The sequence below is a fragment of the Corapipo altera genome, unplaced genomic scaffold, assembly GCF_003945725.1.
Source record: "Corapipo altera isolate COAL_440 unplaced genomic scaffold, ASM394572v1 22b, whole genome shotgun sequence".
Taxonomy (NCBI): Eukaryota; Metazoa; Chordata; class Aves; order Passeriformes; family Pipridae; genus Corapipo; species Corapipo altera.
The window spans coordinates 792,036-816,846 of record NW_020884876.1 but is presented as its reverse complement, the minus strand read 5'-3'; the positions used below and the strand labels follow the sequence as shown (position 1 = coordinate 816,846).

Here is a 24,811-nt window from a genome sequence, read left to right as displayed (position 1 = left end):
AATGAAAGGATGAGAGGAAATGACCATAAGTTGCACTAGGGGTAGTTCAGATTAGGTATTAGAAAATTTTTTGCTGAAGGAGTGGTGGAACATTGGCTTAAGTTCCCAGGGACGTGGTGGAGTCACCGTAACTGGAAGTGTTCAAGAGGCGTCTGAATGTGACTCTTGGGGATATGGTTTAGTGGTGATTATGCTGGTGATAGGTTGATAGTTGGACTAGATGATCTTAAAGGTCTCTTCCAACCTTTATGGTTCTGTGAAATACATAATTTTATTTAATCTTTGTTTGTTTGTTTGTTTTTTTTTTTTCTTCTTGACTATGTCCATGCTAAGAGTTAAACACCTAAACTAGTCTTTGGGGTGGTTTTGGCTTGCACCAGCTAACCAAGTGGTTTCTGGGCATAATTTGGGCCCTTGGAGGGCAAGAGAAGTAAATGGCACAACTCTGTTCAGTACCAGCTGGCCTAAGCAGCAGGCACAGGTCCTAGCAGTTTTAACCTAGTAGCATAGGTGCACAAGACTGCAACAGGGCAGAGAAGAGTCCCCGTGTTCCTTGAAGCAAAGTACTGTAGAGGGATGCTGCAAACTTTTTTGTTGGAAGTAGAATTTTCAAAAGTAATTGCAGAGGAATACCCCACAGGGTTATAATAATCCTAGATGAAGGTCAAATTTGACTGCTGTTATTGGAATTGTATGCCATTAATTCCTGTATTTCAAAATGAAATCCCATGTATTATTACATTTTGGTCCTTTACAAATGTTTTTCATTATCTGGGAAATAACCCTAATGCTCCCTCAGTTTGGGATAAAGCCATTTAAAGTTTCAGATATCACAAGTAAATATCTTGCTGGTGCCATCACATGTGAACTTAACAGCCTGCGATCACATCCAAGCGGTGGTATATAGGTGATTCACCTGAGACATCACACAGCTTATTCCACCCAGGCTAACATATGGTGATAGCTCCTTGAACCATTAACCAATTGCCTGATGTGCACATATTCTAGATAAACTGCACTCTTTACAGTCTTTCAGGTCTACCAGTAAACAGTCCTTCTGGCCTTTGCATGCAGGTGGCTGATTTTGCTGCCTTTTATCAGATCTTCTTTCAGATCACTTGAGTCCATGTAGTCCATGTCAAATTAAACATAATGGAAGTACTGGAGTTCTTTGGAGCTGGAATGTTTCATAGAGCTTACTTTGACCAAGAAAGATGTAATAAAAAATGACATTATCACAAATATTTGTTTTCTTTGGTGTTAAAATTGAGCTTGAAAAACAATGATTGAAAAAGAAATCTTTAAAATGCCTAAGTTTACAAGTCAACAAAACCAAAACGCCTAAGTTTGCAAGTCAGCAAAACCAAGATTTTTAAATTTTAAGTGAAAAACCTGGAAATTTTGTCCAGTTCTGATGGAAAAAGATTAATGTAACAGCCAAGCAGGGATTTGAATGCCCCATTTTAATACTCTTGGTTTAATGAAAGAATTTCAAGTGAGGGGTTGCATCAGCTTGCAGAGTTGCAGGGGATAGAGAGATGACAGAGAAGGTAGCATGCTAAATGTTGGAAAAGGAAGATGATCGAATCAAGGGCAAATCTTATTTTACTCTGCTGACTATCTGCACAGGGCTGTGACCCTGTACTGCAGATGCAATAAGGCTGTGTATCCTGCTTGCCTTCAAGTGCAGAGAGGACGGGAGAGTTCAGGTAAATAAGAATGATTCCTGACCAAAGTGAAGAGCTTGAGTGACTCGAGTGTTTTCTTGTCCTCTGACAGGCAGCTCTAGATCTGACTTGCAGTCTTAAGTCAAGCAACAGAACTGTTTAAGCCAGTATGATCTGTATGTTCTTTGCCACTTGTAATGGACTACCTAAACCAAAGTTTAGGCGTGTAACCAGTGACTTTACAGAAGTATAAGATTCATATGCTTTGCTGAGTCAAAAGCTCAGGTAAATGTGGGACTAAACCTCTACGAACAATACGTATTTAAGGATCAATTGCAGGACTTTTGGCCAGCACAAAACTGTTCAATATAATCACAATGATATTTCCAGCAACTCTATAAAAACTAGTTCCAGAGAAGTATCAGACATGAACCATGGGAGAAACTTGATGTTTTAAGGATCTGACCATCTGGCTCGGTCCACAATTAAGGGTACTGTGTGTGTCAATACCTGCTATTAATAATAGAAGATAATTGAAGTTAGTAAGAGGCAAGGACTGATAAATGTAGAATGGCATTTTGGCTAAATCATGGTGTACTTAAATGAGGCTGTGGAAAAGAATTAGTTAGATTTAATAGCAAAGAAATTAGCAATGCAGAAATAGAGTGTTTTGGTAAGTCAAACTTGCAGAGAATTCTTTGTATACAAGAAAATATTTAGAACTATGAAAGTAAAAAAATCATGGAATTATCAAGAAATGTGATACAAGATGAAAAAGTGTGACCAAAAGAGTTACCTCAGCTGGAGCAAATGTTTCCTAGTTCGAACTGAATAGCAAGCATATCTATAACATACTATTGCAGCAGACTGAAAAATGTTAGATGCCATCTGGAAAGTTGCAGTGATTGCACTTTTTAAAAATTTCCTTCTAACAAGAAGCAATTTTGCAATCTCAGCTGTGGCAGAAATTATGAAGATAAAATGCTTCTTTACCTTTACTTAAATGATACATTATGCAAATTGAAAACAGCAATTTAAGGATACAATTACATAAAGAGAACAGCTTTTATGATCCTCAAACAGGAAATGTTAAGGGATAAAAAAAGCAAACCCTAAATGCTGTTGACTTCAAGCTATTACAGGAAAAAAGCTCTATACCTTTCTTCATTTCAGGAATTACAATTGCCAGTAAAGACAGTCTTTGTATAACATCCCTGTTGAAAGCCTTTAAAAAGCTGAGAACAAGTAAATAAAGTTGTACATCTTGTGAAAACTTGAAATGTGAAGGTAGTATTATTGGAAAGGTATGGGGATAGTAAACAACTTACTTCTGGAGCAGAACTGAGAGTAGACTCTTATTGAAAGTAGGTTTTTATACCCTGGCCTAAATTACTGCACCCCTTCACATTTATTAACTTTTATGGGATTCATGTCTCTTTGCTGATAGTGTCAAATAGCCCAGTTTGTGATGACCCATGTCCATCAGTGAGTAGTTTTTACTGATAATTTATTTATGTCAGACTTTAAAACTGAGAAGATGGTCAGTGTCTCTATGGCTGGGGAAAATCAGGAACGTTCATGTGATGACAATACCATGTCCCACTTCACTAATCCATCCTCACTGTGTATTTCAGTGGTTTTAGTTATGTGTTTACATCTTGTTGACTTCATGTACTCTCTTGATTATCTGTATGTGCAAGATTACCTTTTAGTCTTCTGTATTTTGCTTGGCAACTCAAACTCGCAGGTTGACACTTAAGCAATGAGGGACACCTCTGACATGGGGAAAAACCTGCTAGCTGCTGTTGTATTGCACCACAGGGCTGTCTAATGATTTTTTGTGTCTTTGTCATTGTTTTTCTTCTTAAAAACCCTGTATCAGAAATGTTTTAATGTTGTTGGTCCTGTCTTGATTATATGTCTAGATTAGCTGATCTCTTAAGGTCCATACTTCAGGAAAAATAAGGTGTATTTCCTTTATTCAGGAAAAAAATTAATCAAGTGTGCGGTTTGTTAATTATTTTGATCCATATTTTTGTGAATATAGCTCCTTGTGTTTCTTAGGGGTTTGCATCTTTATTTTGAGGACTCTTGCTACTGTCCTTACCACATGTTGTGATTTGGCAACTGGCAGTTTATCTGCCTAGCTTTTTTCTAATCCCATTCAAAGTCGTGGTCTATATATTCAGTTTTTTAAGGTAAAAACAAAGAGGTTGCATTTGTATGTAAACTGATCAAAATACTAATTTTTAAAAAATCAATGTATAGTTTTTAAAAAGGTTTTGTTAGACTGTGATGTTCTCAACATTGCTTTTAGTTTTTAACTGTGTGGCAGCTCAGCTTTACCTTTTTGAATTAGTATGTGTAACATAGGGGAAAGTGGTGAGACAGAAACTGGGTGTCATCTGGGCCACTCCAGTCAAGTTCTCACTTCTTTTCCGATGGTGCTGCTAAAAGGTCCTGCTTTTCTCTTTTTGCCAGCCCTCCACCCACACACCCTTCTGAATAAGTGCTTCAGCCGTAGAGTGATGGAGTGGCTTATGGTGCAAGGCAGATATGATATCAAAAAAAGCAGAAGTTGCAAATGGATTAACTGTTAATTACCTGCTGGTTTTGCTGCTTACGTTACTGTATGTTAGGATAAGGGACAAGAAGAGGTTGGGTGCATTAGTATATTATGTTTAACCACTGCACAAATGTTATGTACTTCTGGTTAGGATATATTTATTATTTTAGACTGTTATTCTTTAAGGTTATGTTTGTGTTTTCTTTCTTTAGAGTTAGGTGGAAGTTATTAATTGTCAATGAAAGTAGAGCTCACTAGATAGGTAGTTGTTTGCCTGTAGTTACATGTTCTTCTGGCTACCCTCTTTTTCCTAATATTATAATTCACTGCATCCCTGGTTGAACATAAATTTGTATAGAGATAGTGTAGTAAGCACTGAAAATGTGAAAAAAGTTCTTGTAACAGAAAGCATCCTTAGATTGAATTGACATATGTCAGTTCTCTTTAAATATTTGAGAACAAAAGTAGGTCTATAATTAAGATGTTCAATTTGCTGACTAAACTATGAGATACAATGAGTGAAGCAAACTGAGCTGAAAATGAACGGAAATAAGAAGCTTAGAAACTGATGTGAAGGTGATGACTGGGATTTCCTTAAAGAAAGAAAGAAAAGATCAGGAAACTTGGGATTCAAATGTTGTAGAAAAATCACTGTGTCTTTCTAAATTAATGAACCTCTCAAAAAGGATTTTCAGAATTATTTAGGCTGCCTTTGAGCAGTGAAAAGAAGGTGAAGATGTAAATGAAGAAGTAAAATGCCTTAGGGGTCAGAAAATGAATGGGTAAAGAAAATTGCAAGCAGTCAACCTCAGACACTAAAAGGGAATTAAAACAAATAAAGGACTCTTTGCTTAGTAAATAAATAGGAGATAATGACACTTTACTTATTGTATAAAAATAGTATTAAGATGGAGAAATATTATATGGAAAAAATATAACAATAATAATAGAGGGTTTTACTGAAATAATATAAAAATATATGAGTAAAGTCAGGAGAATGAAGTATCTACCCATCAGCAGGGATTGAAATAACAGTCTGTTGAATAGAAGAACTTTAATTTCTGAGTCAAAACTTGTGGGTGATGATAATAGAGAAAGTGTGATTAAGGATGCTGTGACATCTTTGTGAAACACGAAGCTTTGTGCAAAATTGGAGGCAGGTGAAAAATAAACGAGACTTTTGCAAGAACATTAGAGTCACTATTAAAATCATCATAGAAAAGATAAGAGTAATAATGAATTAGTTTGGCTGAAACTAATCAAGTGTTAAAAGGTTTAACTAAGTGGACAATAGTAAGAAGGAAATGAAGTGAGGAAAGTAGGCCCATTAATTTTTAAGAAGCTAATAGGTCAGAAAAAAATAGCTGAGAATTCAGAATCTCTTAAAAAGAAAATAAGGATGTTGAACTTCCAGCACCAATGTGTGCTACATAGCTGTAACCCCAGGGACCCTGTATTGGTCATGTTTGGTAAGGTACACATGAAGAAAGGGACTTTGGCCCAAAGACCTTACAAGCTTTTCACTATTTGTTTTTATGTTGTTTAGTTTTTCTAGGTTTTTCTCTAATCCATTTCTCACCCTTAATTTTCACTACTGTGCAGCAATTTTCCCTTCTGCAGTGCCAGTCCTTCCCGTTTCAGTGTGTGTCTCTAGTGCTCTCATCAGTCTGTTTGCTCTGTCTTCCCTGTGCCGTGTCCCCCCCATAGTCTAGTCAGATGTGAGGTGATCACAGAAATCGTTATGTTCCTTTGTTCAAAGCACCTCAGCACAGTTCTTCATTTCTACTTTCTGCCTGACAATTGTGTTCATGGCTTTGTCATCCCAGTCAGTGGGAGTACAAGAACTAGCAGCATCCTGGCATCCTTTTTGAGCGCACGCACGGGATAGTTTTGTTGAATGCTGTTCTGTCACGATGTTCAAAGCAAACATCTACTGCAATGCAGCTGTTTGAGCTCTGCCTGCACTCGGTACTATTTTTGTTTGCTGTTCAACACATTTTCTTAAACCTCTTTTAGTAAACTCAGATACATGCTGCAAGCTGATTGCTCTTCAGAGAAAAGCATAATCCCTAGGAGCTGCCTGCCTTGGCAAGCATGTGCATGCTTTTTAATATGTCAACAGTCAGTTATTTAAGCAGTGTTTTTTCCCCTCAGTTTGTGTTAGCCTGGCCCAACACTTAAATATGTTTTTCATTTACCTTCACTTAAGGAGATCAGATGAATGTCCAGAATTGTAAATTTGACAACTGTGGATCCTTGCAGTCGTAGCTCAGATGATTTAGTTATTCTACCTTTTACACTCTATTAGAGATATATTAGAATACTAGTACTTCAGAACCAGAATCATGCAATTGATATTATTCATAAGAGCAGTCCCATATTCTCTAAAACCAGATGTTGACTTTCTGGAGAGAGTTTTCAGTGGCTAATTTTTCCTTTTTCCCTGCCACAGTGCATTCCTGCCTGAGTAAAACAGTTTACCTCCACAACCTCAGGAGAAAAGTTACTGGTCTGCTGTTTTTCCCAATCAAGATAATTTCACATTAAAGGATATTGCTCTGTGCATGCCCAGGGCCTCATCTGTAATCATCCTTCAAATCTGCAGTTTGTTCAATAATTAGCTTGTTGCTATAAGGCTCATACAGAGTACAAGTAGTTCAGTTCTTTATGTAAAATCATCTGCTGATTTGAGAATGGTTTAAAATATTTTTCTTTGGGAATATTGTTTTATTTTTTCATTACAATATTGAAAGAAATGGAAGCTGTTTTCATGTCTTAACCAAGTTAGAAACATTGGAGATTAGAGTCCTCCACTTCTTTCAAAGAATGAGACCTGCTACAATGGATTTTTTCACATCATGTCTGGAACTCTTTTTCTGAAGAAAAGTAGCTGTTACAATTCTTAAAATACATTGATAGCATGATCACAAATAGGTACTACTGTCTGGTGTGGAATGATTACATTTTTGAGATCTGGATTTATTCCCCTCAGGTGTTTATTAGTGATAGGGGCTGTCATTTGAATCTTTGACAGCATCAGTAGTAACATTTATATTGTAGTTTAACCAAGTATTGGAATACTAGCATAACCTTCTTGATTTTTGGGGGGCTTTAGGACACTGTGGGTTTCCCCTTCCTCCTTCCTATTCCTATGACACGAGTGTCTCATCTACAGCTGGTGAGAAATTGTGAGAGCTAAGACTTCACCTCAAGATGCAGTGCCAAGACCCTGGCACGCTTCATCCTTTTCCTCCATGCTAAGTTATATTTCCTACTACTTATTACACCTGCTTCCTCCACTTAGTCCCCTTTGGGGTCAGCCCACAGTAAAGTAGTTATGGTATATAGTGAGCTGACTGGAAGGAGTCATGGACAACACAACCCTACTGCCACATCCTCTCTGTCCTTGCTGTTACCAGAGGCAACACAAGTGGCATTCTCCCCTTGCTGGGAAGAAGTGTTTGAGGAAGGAAAGTAGAGGTAAGGACCTGGTCCAGGAGCCTTAGATAACCCAGGCCTGATTGCATGGAGAGTATCTTTTCCAGAAGTATTTCTGCCTGACAACTTTGAAGTAACAGTACTGTGACAGCAACATGCCACCTCTCTTGAACATGGCTATTTTGATAGATTTGATTGTATTGATAAAGCCCTTGTATCTCGTGTATAAGAGCACAAACATCTAGTTTGTCTCTTTGTTTTTCCCTTAGTATTCACAGTTTGCTCTGGGCACTTGCAGCATTTAGGAAGAATATCAGTCTGATTTGTTGCCTGCAAGAGTGTCTAATTAAAACAAGAGAGCAGGATGGGAATTGATGACACATAGTGCAGCTGAGCTGCTCCAAAAGCTGAACATGGCAGCTGTGGTTTTCGTCATTTGCAAAGCCTCAGCCAACACGTTGGCCCACAGAGTTAAAATAAATGTCTAATTATGTTGTTTAATTATTTTGGTTCCAAATTCCTGCTTGAAAAGTATTGCAAAAGATGCGAGAGAAGCACTGAGAGTGCCATTATCATGACTGTGACTTGCCAATAAATCAGAAATCACAATGCTTTCTCTTAGTCAGGTTCCTTCCCTCCCTGTGCTGGGTGGTCAGGCTGCAGAGGAAGAGTGCATGTGCTTGAACCAGTCTCCAAGCCCTCTCCCCTCCCCTGTCACTTGGCACTGACTCACAGCACTGTTTTTCAACATGATGCTAATTAGCTGCTGAACAGCAAGATACTGTGAATGCTAAGAGAAAAGACAGAAAAAGACTTCAAAGATGTTTACCTTTTTTTTTTAATTATATTGTGAGAATAATAAAAGAAATGTCTAATCACTGCTTCCTGGATCCATCTATTTCTTGTATGCAGGGAGACATTGCTCCAGGTTTGTCTGGGGTGAGGAGGTTATGGCTTTCTTCTTTGCTTTCTATGGACTAGTTATTCAGTGGACCAAAGAGAGGGAGCAAATATGGATTGCTGGGTTAAGTCTGGTGGCTAAACTTGAACAGGATTCTACTAGTGTGCCAAGTAGAGAAAAATTGATGCAGCAAGAGAAATTGAGATTCCTGCATCAGAGCAGCCTTTTGGGAGGTGAATTGCCTTAGGTCTAAGTCCAGTTTGGGACATGGAGACCTTTTCATACACAACTTAAGCAAATGCTCTTGGTTAAAGTTATGAGAACAATTAGGTGCTTCAGACTCTCTGTTGTTTTAGCTCGTAGTCACAAAATTACTTGCCAGTAAAGTGATTAATCCTATCTAGATTAATGAGTCTCCTCTCTTTGTACAAAGGCTGTCTATCAGTTAAGATGTTTGTGAATCAACTGTTCATCTGAATTGTCTTTATCAAGAACCCTGGAAAAAAAGTGACTTTTCACACATAAATGGTTCCCACTGGTTGTGTGTATTTAATTAAGTAGGGGCGCACTACAGCTGTAATGTGTTATTCTTAATTTTCCACTCTTCAAATAGCTCGATAGCAGATGAATGTTGAATACATTCTCAAAAACTAGGGAAAAAAACTCTTTAAGAAAGACTTCTGTTTTTCATCTGATTCTATTTGTCTTTTCTTTTCCCAATGGTAAAGTTCTTTCCTTCCCCATCAGGAAAATTCTGCATGACATGAATGAAGATTACTCATATAGTCAGTGCCCCACTTACTATTAATTTGTATGATCAAGGAGACCTCTGAAATGTTCAAGGAATACTTAGAGTCAAACATTTACAGTCATCAAACTCATGATTAATGCACAAATAAATTGTGACTGTAGGTGATGAACCTGGTGAGCTATCTTGAGATCATTGTTTTGTTCTCCCACAAACTGAATTTCACATTTCTCATAACTATACTGAGACCTTTCTGTTTCTACATGGAACTAATAAGAGGGGAAAATGAAAACTAGAGCACCAAGAAGCCAGGTCTATTCAGAATCCAATATTTTGACTTATTTTGAATGATGCACATTTTGCACTCCAAAGGGATTTACAGTTGTTATTATTGTGAAGAAAAGCTGGCTGAAGAGAAAAAAGATTTGTCTCCAGAGTTTAGTGTCCGTTTGCTGCTGATCTCTCTGCAGCTAATGGAATATTGGTACTACAAACAATGTCTGCACACCTCAGCTGATTGATTTCTTAATACTTCTTTTGGAGCATGTGGTCAGTCAGCTGTATTCTCCTTTTTTCAATCAAGGCTTTCTGATTTCAATTCTCAGTTTCCTCCCTGAACAGATGCTTTTTGTAATTGAGCATTACAAAAAGACTTCCTGAAAAGTCTACATAGAAGGAAAAGTAGGTTTAATTTCTTTTGTTCTAGTCTGATCCTATGGGGAGTTTTAATGTGATGACTGTAGATAAATCTTGGTGCCCATCTGAGAGTGGTAAGAATTTAAATGAGAGATTTTTATTTCTCTTAACCTGGAGATAGCATAAATTAGAATTTGATAAAATGCACAAATAAGAGTAAAATTAAATTTTTTCTACTGCCTTTGGGTCTCTTAATCTTGCCAGTCCCTCTCCTTATTTCTCTTTTTGCATGTGCACATCTGTGAGTAGTATTTTATTCTCAAATATATTTCAGGATTTATTCATGTTTATCCACGTACCAGCCACAGTGCCTTATCTTTAACATTATTTTCAAATAATCCAAAGTAAATCTAAAATAGTATTTTATTTTCTGCACCTTTTAGCATTACTTTTCTATGAAAGAAGTGAAAACAACTCTTAGATTTGTGGTAAGGGCAGAATCCATGCAATGGGACATTAAAATATACCATGATAGTTCCTGCTCACTAAAATCCCTGATCTAATACCAGTTCATAAGCAGTTGAAGGGGACCAAAACTAATGTTAACTTCACCTTTCCAAATGTGAATTTTCTCCCATGTATGACTACTTCACATCTTGGTTAGTGAGAATGCACTTTCTTACTTTCAAAGGCTTACACTTACTCCTGCCCACTGTAAAGTTGGACTTCACATCCTACCACACCATCCTCATGTTGTATGTATTGCTGTGATGCATAACTACTGCTAGAAAGACAAAGTGTGTACCAGGTTGCAGCTCATCTCTCTGCTCTATGAAGATGTGTTGCTTACCAGATGCAATGAGCATGAAGCCACCAGACCTGAGGTTTCATTCTGCTACAGGGCACAGAAAGGCAACCATGCTTCCTAACAACAGCAGTCTGCTTTCACCCTCGAATGTTTATGCGAGTAAAGACCACAGCTAATCTCACACAGTGTATGCGTTGAAAAAATACTTCATCAAAACTGTTTCAGCTTTAAATTTTTAAGTTGAATATTACCTTGGATTTTCAAACACCTTGTTAAGCAATGGATATATTCAAGTTCTTGCAATTCTAGAGGAGTGAAAGTTTGACAGCATGGCAATGGGGCACCCTGTGAGCATGAAAAGAGTAACAGGTGAGATTTTTGAGACAAGTATATAATTAAGCTAGCAAAAGGGACATTGAAAGCTCTTATAATAAGGATTGCTTTTCACATCACAATCGATGCTTGAAAACGTTGTGGATAATTTTTCTTTTGAAAAGGCTACAGTAAAATGGAAATGGAGAAAAAAAGAAAAAAATGAAAATGTAGTATATTCAGACTTTTTTCTGTCAGACTGTTAATGCCTTGTGTCCTTAATACAACTTTTCTGCTGTTAAAGTAAAATGAAAAAAAATTCCCTCTCTTATTTTTCAGTGAAGAATTTAAAAGACTGAAATGGATACATTCTTGCAAGATCTTCTTATCCAGAGCATCTCTGGAAGTGTCTGGTACTTCAGTGAAACATTAAGGCATCTCACATTGTTTCCTTTCCAGTTTTCAAAATTCTCCCACATGGGGATAGTCACTGGTTGCCCTGGCTCATCATACCATCCATTTGCTGTATCTCTTTCAACTTTAAGTGTATGTTTACATAGTTGTCATGTGCTCTGCAAATGAAATGCTCAGCTAAAATCCAGTCAGGAGGCTGCCATTGGTGGATGCAGACTTTTTCCTTGAAATCAGTTGCCCTCTTCAATGAGGAATTGCCAGGATCCGCCATCTTCTAGGGTCGTTATTCATCCACAGAGGTGGTTAGGCCAATCTCAACTTTAACTTTCAACTCAAACTCACATGAGAGCAGCTCTGAATGTTTCTATGTTAGGTTTCTAAATTAGAGTACAAATGAGTGCTAGCACAGCAGCTGCAAGATGTGTGGTGTGTCACTGTGAAGGCCGGGTAACTTCACTGTAGGGACACTCGTACTTACTTGGGTCTAGATACATAGGGACTTGCCTGGAAATCTGGCTTTGCATCACTTAACTTGACTCTAGGAATGAGGGAGAACTCTTTAGAGATCAACCCACTCAGATAAAGAATAATTTGCCTATAGCAGCAAGCTTTAGAAACGTCACTACCATGATTTTTACCTTATTTTAATGGTAGCCAGAATTAGATGCATGAAATTTGGCTGAAATACATGACTGAGTGAAATTCTAGCTAATTATTTTATTTTTTTTCCTCATAATTAGATGCCTTTTGATATTTTTACTTGGAAATAGTTTTCATTCTTTACACGACCAAGGTGCATAGTGTATCTTTGAACACTCTATTTAACAAGTTTTCTCTTTCAAGGTTCTAAGAATTAAAATTATGATCTGTGTGAAATTATACATAAGCCTTCTTCAGAATGCTTGCCTTTATGATCTCTTAGTTTACATTTCTTTAATATTATTTGTTATTTAAAATATAAGGCAACTAGAGAATATTTAACCTGCTGATAGAGCAGGCAGGTGCACTGCTTGAAGAACAAGGGCACCAGCTTTGACGAGCTTGGAGAAGGCCTTGGACTCCAGTCAGCAACCTCCAACTGTTTCTGGGCTTGTAGCTGTTCTCCTTCATCTATGTCACAGAAATCATACCAGGGTTGGATTGATCACAGCATGATCAAAGCCATGCTGTGACAATAAGCAATTTGAGCTGCCTTTTTTACTGTTCCTGGCTAGACCACTACTGAGCTTTTAAGTGTTTATAGCTTTATAACTTAGTTACTTATCTCCAGGTCACATTACATGCTGTGTATTGATTACAAATTGATTTTTGCCAATTTGTAACCTAACTTTTAAAAATAAAACTATTGCAGAATCATATTCAAAGGCCTTGTTTCTTCACTTAGTGTTGGCCCAAAAGCTATATCACTTCTTTTCTCTTTTGTGATCAGTTTAGCACATAGAGCTATTACATATTTAGTAAGCATTTTCATTTGCAGATTTTTTTTCTTTTTAGACAACACATTTTTGTAAAACAGTGGAAATCTTAATATGTAAAAGATTAATCTGTGCTTTTCTTTTCAGATGGTCTGAGTATTAACATTCCATAAATAGCCCAATTTTCTCTCTGAGTTGGTAAGTAGTCAAATACTTCCGCTAAGGACATTTTTACTTTATCATCCAGAATGTGAACAAATTATATTTACTGGTGTAAATGGAATGCAATTATTGATGTAAATGGAAGTAAAATATGTGAGTGTTTTTCTAATTTAGTTTGGTTAATCTCATCTTCAGTGCTACTAAGTAATTGCTTGAGCAACTATCAAGACAAAAACTTTTAACAAGCTCATAGACTCAAATATTGCTGTGGTATACCAATTTATGTTGCATCAGCATCATCCACCAAGAAGAGATTCCAGCCTCTGATCTTAGGAACCTTAAAATGCTTTTTATTTGCATTAAGGAAACTCTAAGAAATACAAAAATTCAAATTCAATCTCATTGTGGAAATTCTGTGTTCAGCAGCTGAAACATCACTATCTGACATCTAAAAAATCGTGTGTTAATTCCAGACATACACATTCCCTATGAGGTTATTTCTCATTTATGTTAGTTACATAGACTGAAGGCTCAGTGCCTATGCAATCATTGAAAGCATCTCCTGATTTTCAGTTCATTTGCTCATGTTGCCTTTTTACTCTGATGCTTTCATAATATAGTAAGTTCTAGGACTTGGGGGAACCTGTATCTGCAGTTCCAAGAAAGATAGTTATGGAGCCAAAACAGGTCCAAAAGTGACAACAGATAAGAGTGGAGTGCGTACCAGGTGGTAGTCTCGGCATGGCACAGATAATAACAAGTAAAACCAAGACTGATAAATGTTTGTGCCAGTGGAACCCATCCTGGAGTGGAAGTATGTTGTGCCAGGCTATGCAAAAAAACCCCCAAAAGCTTCTTTCTCTATATCTGTACTAATTGGGGGGTCCAAATAACAGATATTATAAGTTTTCAGAGCTTTTATAAGCAAATTAAAACAAATGCTTGGCTATTCTAGTTCAATTACATTCTAAAATGCATTTAGATATAAGAACATGGTCAAACTTCATCCTGGGGAATGATCATCTGATTCTAATCACCTGCATTGAGGAAAGATGAATATGAAACATAGCTGATTCAGAGTAAGACTACTAGTGCGGTTGGGTGACTAGGAGGCTTCTTACGTGACAGAAGCTATGCTGGTGTGTCCCTGTCAGATTAAAGCTGAAGGATGACAACTGTCTGATAATTTAATTAGTATCTAATACATTACAGATTCAATGTGAGGTGAAGAAGAAGGTAATTGACAGATGATTATTTTGATTTGCTTTATCCTGATTTTGATAACTTTTCATTCTTTTTTTCATAATTCCAATTCAATGACTGTTCTTAAGATCACTGTTTTCAAACATCTGTCTTACAGGGACCATACTTACGCATTTCTGGTACAAACAACCTGCAGCATAATGATCCTCGCAGGGTTACTCCAGACAAGAATATGAAAGAACCAAATGCTTTGTGACCAGTGATTTTCCTCTACCTACAAGGAAACTTATGGACTCCTTTTTTATATATTCTTAATTTTTCCAGTGTTTAAACACTCATTTCATTCATTTGTCTCCACAAAGCCAAGATCATCATGGGGAAACTTATGATCGAGAATTAATGTCTAATTACTGAATTTTCATAAATAGAAATGATTGAATGTTAGAACTTGAACACCCTAAATTTTATGCCATTTTTTATGTTTTCTAAAAGCATCAAAAAATGCTTCAATCTATATAACTGTTCTTATATAGAGCATGTAATGATGCTGGTAAGCCCTCAAAAGGGCTTCTGCATATGGTAAACATAAATTCACTTTAAATTCAGGAGTAGAACAAGCAGAGGCTAAAAACCACTGTGCAAACAAAGATAAAAGTCAAGGGAAGTATTCATTTGATTCAAGTAAAATCGGTGTGTATATTCCCATGCTTACAAACATGGGAATATTAATATTATTGCCAGCAGGACAGCATGGACATTGGAGTTTTAGATCCCATCCAATTTTAAATTTAACTTTGCAGCTCACCTTTAAGGACTATGGGCAGAAATCATTATATCACTGAGCTTTCTGGTCTTCAGATCCTTTTAAATGAACTACTGAAATCATTATGAAATCTTCATGATCAGCAGGAATCAGCAACGATGTGAAGTGGTATAGAGTAACCTCCATATCCTAGCCATACCCTCTCCTGGCTACTGCAAAAATTAACCCTGTCCTGGCTGGAAGCAAGACATTTGGTTAAAATATTCAGTCATATTATATTGCTCAGAAGGATACAGGTCTAATCCCGATGGGTAGATGAACATTTACATTCCCAGCTACACGTTTCTCTAAGTTTTGCTGATACACCTCCATTCTGAGCACTTGGCTTTCTTTCTGAGGTTATACCATTCATGGCTTTCTGAGAATCTGGATGAAATGAGTCAGGATTTTGTCAGGAGGATTAAGATGAGATCTAATAATGAGATCCGCATTCAAAACAGCAAGGAAGGATATCTCTGCTCTGGCAACCACCTAAGTCAGGAGCACTTCAAAACTCATGTGTCTATAACTAGGGCTGAATATTTTCATTAGTTTGCCTTTACAGGGAAATTAGAGGCTTCTTTGTTTAAACAAAAGCTATCCCACTGATTTGAACTTCACTGTGATCTGCATGTGAGGTGGAGCAGAGTTTAACCTCTGCCAGTCACCAGGGGTGACTATGAATTTAATTTAAATCCTTCTACAGATGAAACAATGATTTTCTCTACCTAAAGTAATTTCTTGTCTAGAAACACCAAATTTTAAAAAAGACACACAATTGAAAAGTGATGGAATTTCAATCTCAGATACACTCCTTAAGGCACCGAAGGTCATCTCTAAATCCTTTAACCAAGTCTCCTGGTATGTGTAGGTGCAAATGTTATTTGTCTTAACATAAACCACCAGAAAACTTACTTTCAACATTGTGTTTGAGTAGTAACAAGGTAAATAAACAGTGTATTGGTCTAAGCAGACACTCCAGCTGTGGTCTGATGTAAGAAATGATCTGAGGAGAGAGTATCTATGGTTACTTGGACTGACAGTCTGGTAGTGTCCAAGCAATTTCCTTATAGCAGAAGCTATCTTTCCAAAGACTGCTAATGGTAAAGGAAAATGTCTTTTTATTTACTATGAAGGTGTTAGAACTCTTTAAATTAATTAATTAAATTCAAAAGACTGTTTCCAGAGTTGATAGACCTTTGTGTAGAAGATAAGGTTGTTTACTGTTATTTGAAACAGAACTCTAATTGCTATTAAACCCTGATGAAAGTAAAAGGGTATTTCACAAAAAGGACCAATGCAGGAAAAAGTGAGCTGTGAAGATGCTGTAAAATTTTTCTGCTGTAAAAATAAAGCCATTTAGAAAAATACTGCATATGTATGAAGCAAACTACATATTTACAAGCTGAGGGTAAACTAAGAGCATCGTGTGAAGGTGTTGAGTCAATGTAGGAATGACAGTAGCTAATTTCAAGTCCAGCCCAGCATGAAAGAGCTCCAGGGTTTTTTTGTTGGTCTTTTTCCTCTTTTTAGTGCTGTTGAAAAGGTAGATTTACAAAGCCGTCTTTATTATACTAGCAACTCCATACTACACTTGCCTAAGTTTTATAATATTGTGCGTAGCCTCTTGCTATATTCAAAATTGTCAAAAATAAAGGGCATAAGAAGCTACAATATAGCTTAATAGCTGCCCAATTTATCACTGTTTTGTACTATATTGACATCACAGAAACATGACCTTGCAGAACACACAGGTGGCTCAAACCCAATAAAATAGTGTTCTGATAAACTCTATGTTACCATTTCTACTGGCTTTGTATAAAGATGTATATGTCTATGCAAAAAAAATCCAAAACAAACTCAAAACCAAACCCCAAGGCAAACAAAAAACCCCAAACCCAAATAACCTCACAGTAAGTTTTAAATCCAAATTTCTTCTCATGAATTTTTCCCTTTTTTTCCTCCCCCCTCAAGGAAGGGGAAGTTAACCTATATACATTGGAATTTAATGAAATTTTGCTAATATTGATATAGCCTTTTCTAGCAAAAATAGATACTCCAGCAAATATTAGGCAGTGCTGGTTGAGGATTTCAGTTATGAATAGAAAACTAAATTCTTTATCTCAGACTTCTGGTTTATCAAATAATGGCTATATTCTGTTTTATATTCAGTACCATTCCCATTTTTATAATGTTACTTAGCACACTAGAGGAGTGAAGGTTTTACTTCACCTTTCCTTTACTGTTATTATCTGTCTAGTTTTGTAAATGACACTTACGTTGGGAGATTAAGAACTCCCACCCCATGCTGCACTTACTCATGCTCATCCCTGTTTGACTTCAGGGTAGGGATTCTGTTACCTTCATGTAAGTGCTTACAACCATTTTAGATGTTTTAAACCCCTCCTTGGCTCCTGGTTACTGCTTCTTCAAAATGGTGGTGCTGTATGGTAAATCCTGGACTGCACCTGCCAGTCCTGTACAGATGTTTACCTGGATTTTAGTAAAGCTTTTGACACCATTTTCCACAGCATCATCCTGAAGAAACTGGCTTCTCATGGCTTGGATGAATGTAGTCTTCACTGGGTAAAAAGCTGGCTAGATGAACAGTCCCAGAGAGTGGTGGTGAACAGAGTTACATCCAGCTGGTGGACAGTTACGAGTGGTCTTCCCCAGGTCTTAGTATTGTGACCAGTCTTGTTTAATGTCTTTATTGACAATTTGGGCAAGTGGATTAAGTGCAGCCTAACCATGATCTCAGACAATGCCAAGTGACTTTAGCACTTTTCTGTTTCTATCCTTCTGCACCTCAAATGATAAACATCAGTGTCAGGGTCTTAGTTTTTGGTTGCTCTCCACATTTAAAATCTCTAATGAAGAACTGATAAATTGAGAAGGATCATTAGGTGTTTGTTTCTGTGCTGGGGTCCACTTGCAATGCAGCTGCTGCTCTGTAGTGCCGTTGCCTTGGTAGGTGCTGACTGGGTTTGCTTACCTCACAGCTCCTGAGACCTGACTCTTCAGTGTTTGCAAAGGAAGTGAAGATATCCAGGGGGCATGTTCTAGTCAAATCCACTTTCACTCCGCTTTATTGTTGCATTTTATTACTTACATATTTTAATAATTGAAATTGTTATTTCAATTTCAATTGAAATTTTTTCACTTCAAGAAGTTGATCTCTGTGGATTTTGGCTGAGAAAACTTTCTCCTCTTTTTTTGGTATTGTTGAGATTACAGATTTACAAATAGATCGAGTTTATCTGTGCCATATGACTTCCTAATAAACTGTCCTACCCTGAAGCAGGATGTCCCTTCCTCCTGGACCCTGGGTATGGGAATAAGATGAGAAGATTCACTTGATTTTAATGAGGATGGCCCTAACAGGAACAAAGACCATTCCTGCTAATTTCTGCTCTATACAATGTTTTAGGGTATCTCTTCCCATTTTTCCCCACAAGATGTTTGCAGATGAAGAAGTGTGTTAGGAGAAAGGGGACCTGCAACTTGATTCACCATTGCTTCAAAGCTCACTAATGCCCAGGCTGAGAATTCACAGATGTGGAAGTTCCCTGATTTTTCAAAAGTTGCTAGTTGCTATTGTGAGCTAACTGTGATGCTACCAGCCTTTGTTAACTGCCTCACTGTGGAAGTCACCGTCTCAGTGTGTAGGAGACAAGGAGGTCAGCCCATCCCTCAACATTTCAAACTCTCAACCCACTGGCAGAGGAGTGTGAAGATTGTTGTTTGAGAGGGGTGACCTTAGCTGCAGCAATTAGCTGTGCTCACAGGCCTTTCACCAGGGCAGGCAGGCAGGCAGGAAAAGGATCTGCATATGCCTCTGAGTTGTGTTGATCTGCTAGCCTGTCAGAGGGGCCATTGGAGGTGTGAGCAGTTTTTGCTGTTCCCAGCAGCCTTCAGTGCAGTGCAGTTGTCTGTTTGCTATCTCCTGTCATTAAATAGCATGGTTTGATTTAGTAGCATCTAGTGCTCATCTTGATAACAAAACATACAGGACAATAGAGAATTAATTTAAATTATCTGCAAACCCAGTGACCCACTTTCTATTTTAAGTAGAGCAGAAGTGTTTGAAATATACAATTTGTTCATTTGCCTTGCAGAAGGATTGTTGAGAGCAAATGGTTATGCTTTGCATAATACTCTTACAAGGAAGAGTTAATGTGATATGACAAATTATATGTAAACTGCAATGATAAAATAATTGATCTTCTGAAGATTATTTTAATTGTTTCTTTTTGTCTTTCATATGCAAATAGACAATTTCTGATTTTATAAACTATTTTACAGCTAAGAGGGGAACTTATCAGCTGCCTTGTTAGTAGCATTCAGCAAACTGCCATCTGCCCCATGCAGGGAATATCTATAAGCAGGGTCTAGCAAAGATAACTCTGTTATTGTAGTTTAGACTTCATATTCTTACATAATTGAAATTCAGAGAAACAGCTATAATAGCAAGTGCAGTTTCCATATTGCTGTAGAAACAAAAGTAATTCTAATTTACTAGGTAGAGAATGCTTAACCTTACAACAGAATGATACCACCTACTTTATCAACATGTTCACTATCCATGTCAATTTGTACAGCACATAATTACTATTGTTTTAAGTAGTTGCAGCATCAGTGAGGGCCTTTGCACAAGGGGGAGCCTATTCAAAGACAATAACCTTTTCAGGAGTTAGTGGTGCTATAATTTTCTTAAAATATCTTTTCTTTTTCTGCTTATGCAACTGCCTATCACTTTGACTAATATGCATGTATCACATACTGGTCTGAATAACTCTTTTTTTCCTGTTTTCTGGATTTACTAAAATAAAAGATCTTAAGGTAACAGAGCACAATGATATTTTTAGAAAATATTTCTACAAAGAGCCTTAGTTCTCTCCTGTTTGTACAGTATTTCTTTTTCAACAGCTACTTTCTTGTTTCTTACTCTTGTGTAAGTAAACCATTTACAAATGAAAAAATACTAGGAAAAGAACCTGAATGGTCTAGCAGTAGTGTCTCCTCAACTCAGATCCTATCAGCATTTACGATATCTTTAATGTATGTATCTTTGCAGGTGGACTCCTCAGCAGTTAGGCTGCAAGCCTTTAAATTTAACTGAATAAATTTACCCTCAACAACGTTAATATATTTATATTAATTATGCATGGTACTGAGATAGTGAGGTTTTTAACAAAGAATGGGGAGATCAAAGGCAGAAAAAAAAGAGAAACTATTTTATCTGTGTCCTGTCCTGGAACTGTTCTGTGATGCTGTTCCCAAAGGATGTAAAAATCCCCTTAGACTGCAGTGACTTTCTACAATGACAGCTGAGCCATATTTTTGTCAGGTTTTATGATGGCATTTCTTGTGTCTAAGAACTAGCCTACTAAATTTAAATTTATTCCTCCAAATAATAAAGGAATTATTGAGAACAGTCAGAAACCTTTGCTAAACTGATAACCATACTTTTTCTGTCTCAAATATAAAATAATAAAACTATTTTATTTTTGATTTTTAGAATGTCAATAAAATATTGCTCATTGTTGAAACCAATGAAAACCATGTTTTGTGTATTGTATCTAGATTCCCTGGTGCAGGTGGATTGAAATCAGAATACAACCTTTACCTTGGCACTTGCACATCTTTTCTTATCTCTCTAGTCACCTACATTTACAAAACTTAGTATCTTCATAGAACTATTAAAAATACTAAGGTGTAATTAAGGATATAAAGTTAGGGTATGAAGTAAGGATATAAAATGTTAAAGGTTTTAAAGACGTCTTAACATCTTTATGGTACAGCAGCATGTTCAACTCTGTCATATTTGTCTGATAAATGGTGATGACTTCAAAAGAGAAAGAGTACCCAGGGATACAGACAAAAACGTAGATATTCACACAGAGATGTGAATCCTCAGTGAATTTAAACCTCATTTCCTCAAGGCAAAGACTAAGTATGAGCAATTTCAGCTTGTCAGTTAAATTGAGAAAAATCTATGCTGAAGCCTAATATAGACCTTTTTCTTCAACATTAAGCCTGTATATAAATTAACCTGAAAAGGCTGAAAGTTGTAATTTACAGTGGTAATAGATGTACATGGTGTTTAGGGGCATTAACATGCATTTATCTTTACTAGTTATTTTTTAGCTTGATCTTATGCTCACTAAAACATGCTGTCAAATCTGACTAGTGTCACTGGTGTTTATCATTTATAGTGCAGAAGAATGGAAATAGAAAAGATAAGATACTGCCTTTACTTAGTGATGCTAAATGGTCAGTAGCTGATTATTCTAATACAGTTTTCAGTCTTCAGGTAACTCTTACCCATGAGTTCGGGTATTTGATAACAGACTCCTCCACCTCTCAGGAGAGTGTCCCATACGTTAGGGAGATAAAATGTACTGTGAAACTTGATAACCCTAAATTTCTTTTGTTGGTCCTTGTGTAAAAGAGCACTTGCTCAGGGTTCTGAGGTATAGGTTCCTACCAGCTCAACAGATGAGATTTTGACACAATGAGACTTGGTTTCAGAAACCCAGCTGTGCCTAAAAAGGGAATTTGGCACCTATATTCACGCCCCTGAGTCTTGTCCTTTTTGCCTGAAGGAAAAAGCTAAATACATCTTGGAAAGGGAGGTACCAAAGGCAGCTGGCAGATATTTTGAGAAGCACAGCATCCTTACTGTTGGATGTGAGCCCTTCAATCCCTTCCTGGATTTGGGTCACAATTCATGTCCTACTGCTGTAAGACACAATTTCAGAGAGAGAGAAGAGCTACTATGTGTGCATATAGAGCTCGTGAGTGTCTTTAATCTTAGTAACTACTAAGTTTTAGGGTCTTGTAGCAAGCTGTTCATTAAATACTTGCAAATTTGAGTTCTTTTTTCCCCCACCTCTGATATTTAGTTCAATAACAGGTGGAAATAGAAATCTAAGGTATGTAACTTCTTAGTAAACCTTTAGGGTATCCACTAGCTGTGGGAAGGTGGGTAGTGTTATCCACTGCCATGGCATGGCAGATTCTGCCCATTATTAAACTCAATAATTCTGTAAAAATCCTATTTCTTTTCCTTAAGGGTTTGGGATTAGGTGGTCAAGGAGTCCTTTGCTTCAAAGGGTTAATATTGCTATATTTCTGCCTCCCTTTGGGGAAGAAATGCTGTCTTGTATGGATGAAGAGGCAAATGAGCAAAATATGGATGCCTTGGTCAGAGAACAGTGATTAGCTCCTCATTAAAGGGACAGAAAGAGACACTGTAACTATAGTAACCACTGCATATATGATGCTCTACCCACCTCAATGTAACCCACTTGGTTACAACAAAGATTTAAAGCTATTGTTACTTGTACAGCTCTTCCTCTACTTGAAGAGTCACATCATAAATGCTTGTCAAATGTGCATATCTACACATATATATATATTTGAACATTCACACACATACACAGACTCAGAGAAGTTGATTTTCCTTATGATTAGCTACACAGATGGATAAATCCACCCATATAAATATCCATCAGTGGTATTTTTAATATTTGTTCTTGATGACTAATGGAAAAGAAATGCCATAATGACTCAGAAACCATGTTACCATTTAAGAATAGTTGCATCTGTGTGTATATTTTCATTCTCTGAAGCCCAATGTGTTTAATTTCAGCTGCTTCTTTCTAATAAAATACCATTTATGTTTAAAATTCAAGTTAATGGAGTATGTCTCAGAAATCCTGCTCCCTATATCAAAGCCTGTTTCCAATCTCTTTCAGGTCAACAGTGCCATTAACCTGTTCCACTGGACTTGCTTCACACCTGGCTAACTGCATTAATGCACGATACTCCTCACCTACTTGGAACTAAATGACTAACATTTAGCCTACTGATATGATCAAGCATAAATCAGAAAGAAAAATCCTTAGCAAATGTTCTCCCTTCTAAGAAGGTCGTGGAAAGGTTTACAACATTCATCCTTCTCAATCTGGCCAAAATCTTCTGATTCTGCCAGTCCTGTACTGAAATTCAAGGACCACTGTGAGTTAAAACTAATGTCTTAGCAGCTGTTTCCAAGTCCTATATTTTATAGACTTTTAGGTAGAATTCCTGAGAACTTCTGGTCAGCATAACTGAAAACATCTTTCTTTGGTTTGAAACTGATATTGCCAAATAACAAATCCTTTCATTTAATGGAGATAATGAAACTATTTAGGTGCAATAAATGCATCAGCATTAAGGAGACCAAATTTCAATTGAAGTTTATCAAGAGAGATCCCTTTGCTAATATAAGAAAGGGGATATTATAGTAAGTGAAATGCCAGAGAGGATCAAGTACATTTCTACACAATTTCTTTTTGCAGCAGAGGAGTGTAAGCTCAGCTGCCTAGTCTTACATTCATGCCTTTACTTCCAGTCACTGAAATGTGGGGGTTTGTAAGTCACGAGACCTATTCTGATAGCTTTTTTTAACCTTTAGACTGGTGCAGGAAAAAGTATAGTTTTTATTTTTCTACAACAGCTCCTGCATGTTTTCTGCCTGCCTTTAATTTTTAGAGTAAAAAAAAAAGTTGTCTTTCAGTGAAGTATCTCCATTAGTCTGAATACCAATGCAAAATTTCACTGAAACGTGAGCTCCACTGACATTTCTTCTGGTTGCCAAAAGGTGCAGGTTTTCTTATTTCCTGAGGTGAAATCAGGCTTTTCAGGATCAGGACCTTCCTGACAGTCCCTGGGCATGGGCTGCTGCTTGCCATGCAGTGAGTTATCCTAGCCCTCCCAGTGAATAATGGCCACACCAGCTCCTGGGACTTTCAGTTTGCTTTTCTTGCATGTCTTCTGATCAGGGAGTGCATGGAGGCTTCAGTTGCTGAGGTATCCAGAAAGTTCAGCATATATAGTCGTTTGCGCACCGTAATAGATAACTGATACAGTTAACAGAGAGAAAAACCTGCATGCATGAATTCTGCCTCAGGTTTCTCGTCACACCGGGGCTCTGTTAGGTTTGGGTTGAGTTGCCCTTGGTTTCCTAGAGTGTCCTCTTGGGGACATTGCATAATTTCTTCCCCAGAATACTTCTTGCCTAGGTGTGCAGGAAATGGCAGCAACTCTGAACAGGAGGGTGCTGAGAGGTGACAAATGAGGAGTCCTGTATTATCTGTCTTCAAAAGTCACTTCACAAAGTGTTGTGAAAAAATGTCTGTGGCCTGCAATTATTTCTTGTCAGGGTACATCAGAAACAATCAGAGAAACTCTCAAGATGTATTGCCTTAGGCTCTCACCGTCAGTGACATAGAAAAAAGGAATTTGTTACACAGTTCTAATTTGTTGTTCAGAATGCAGTTGATTTGTAACCTGTCAAAATTAAAAAAAACGACCTCGTGTTTCTATTATATTTGCATCCCAGGATGTCAGTGTAAGCATCTGGGGAGAGCTTTGTTTTTTTGTCACTCTATAGATGCAGTGGTATTTTCAAGCGTCTCAAGACATACAACAGGTATGCCTTTTTTCTCTTTTACCTTTGAAATGAAACAATAATTTTTGGGTGTTTCTGAACACACAACAGAAATTCCTTATTTTCTACAATGCTTTAATAAAAAAATTAAGGGTATTTTCTTTTTCATACTACATGAATTTACTAATTCACTTCTTCCCCTTTCAGACCAGTCAATGGACAAGTAAACACTTTGTTATCCAGCTGAGATCATGGCTGATGTCTTTTTCTCAGTACATATGAAGTGGTAGGGTGAAATAC

General features: G+C 37.1%; 1 protein-coding gene across 1 annotated transcript in view; it reads left to right on the top strand.

Moving 5' to 3' along the window:
• Nucleotides 1-14,662, top strand: part of GABRA4 (gamma-aminobutyric acid type A receptor alpha4 subunit) — a 69,473-nt gene extending 54,811 nt beyond the window's left edge. Inside the window, exons 12-13 of the mRNA XM_027635553.1 lie at nucleotides 13,053-13,103; nucleotides 14,428-14,662. Coding sequence (XP_027491354.1) covers nucleotides 13,053-13,061 — 9 coding nt within the window. The 3' untranslated portion in view covers nucleotides 13,062-13,103; nucleotides 14,428-14,662. The remainder of the gene's footprint in view (nucleotides 1-13,052; nucleotides 13,104-14,427) is intronic.
• The last annotated feature ends 10,149 nt before the right edge of the window (nucleotides 14,663-24,811 follow it).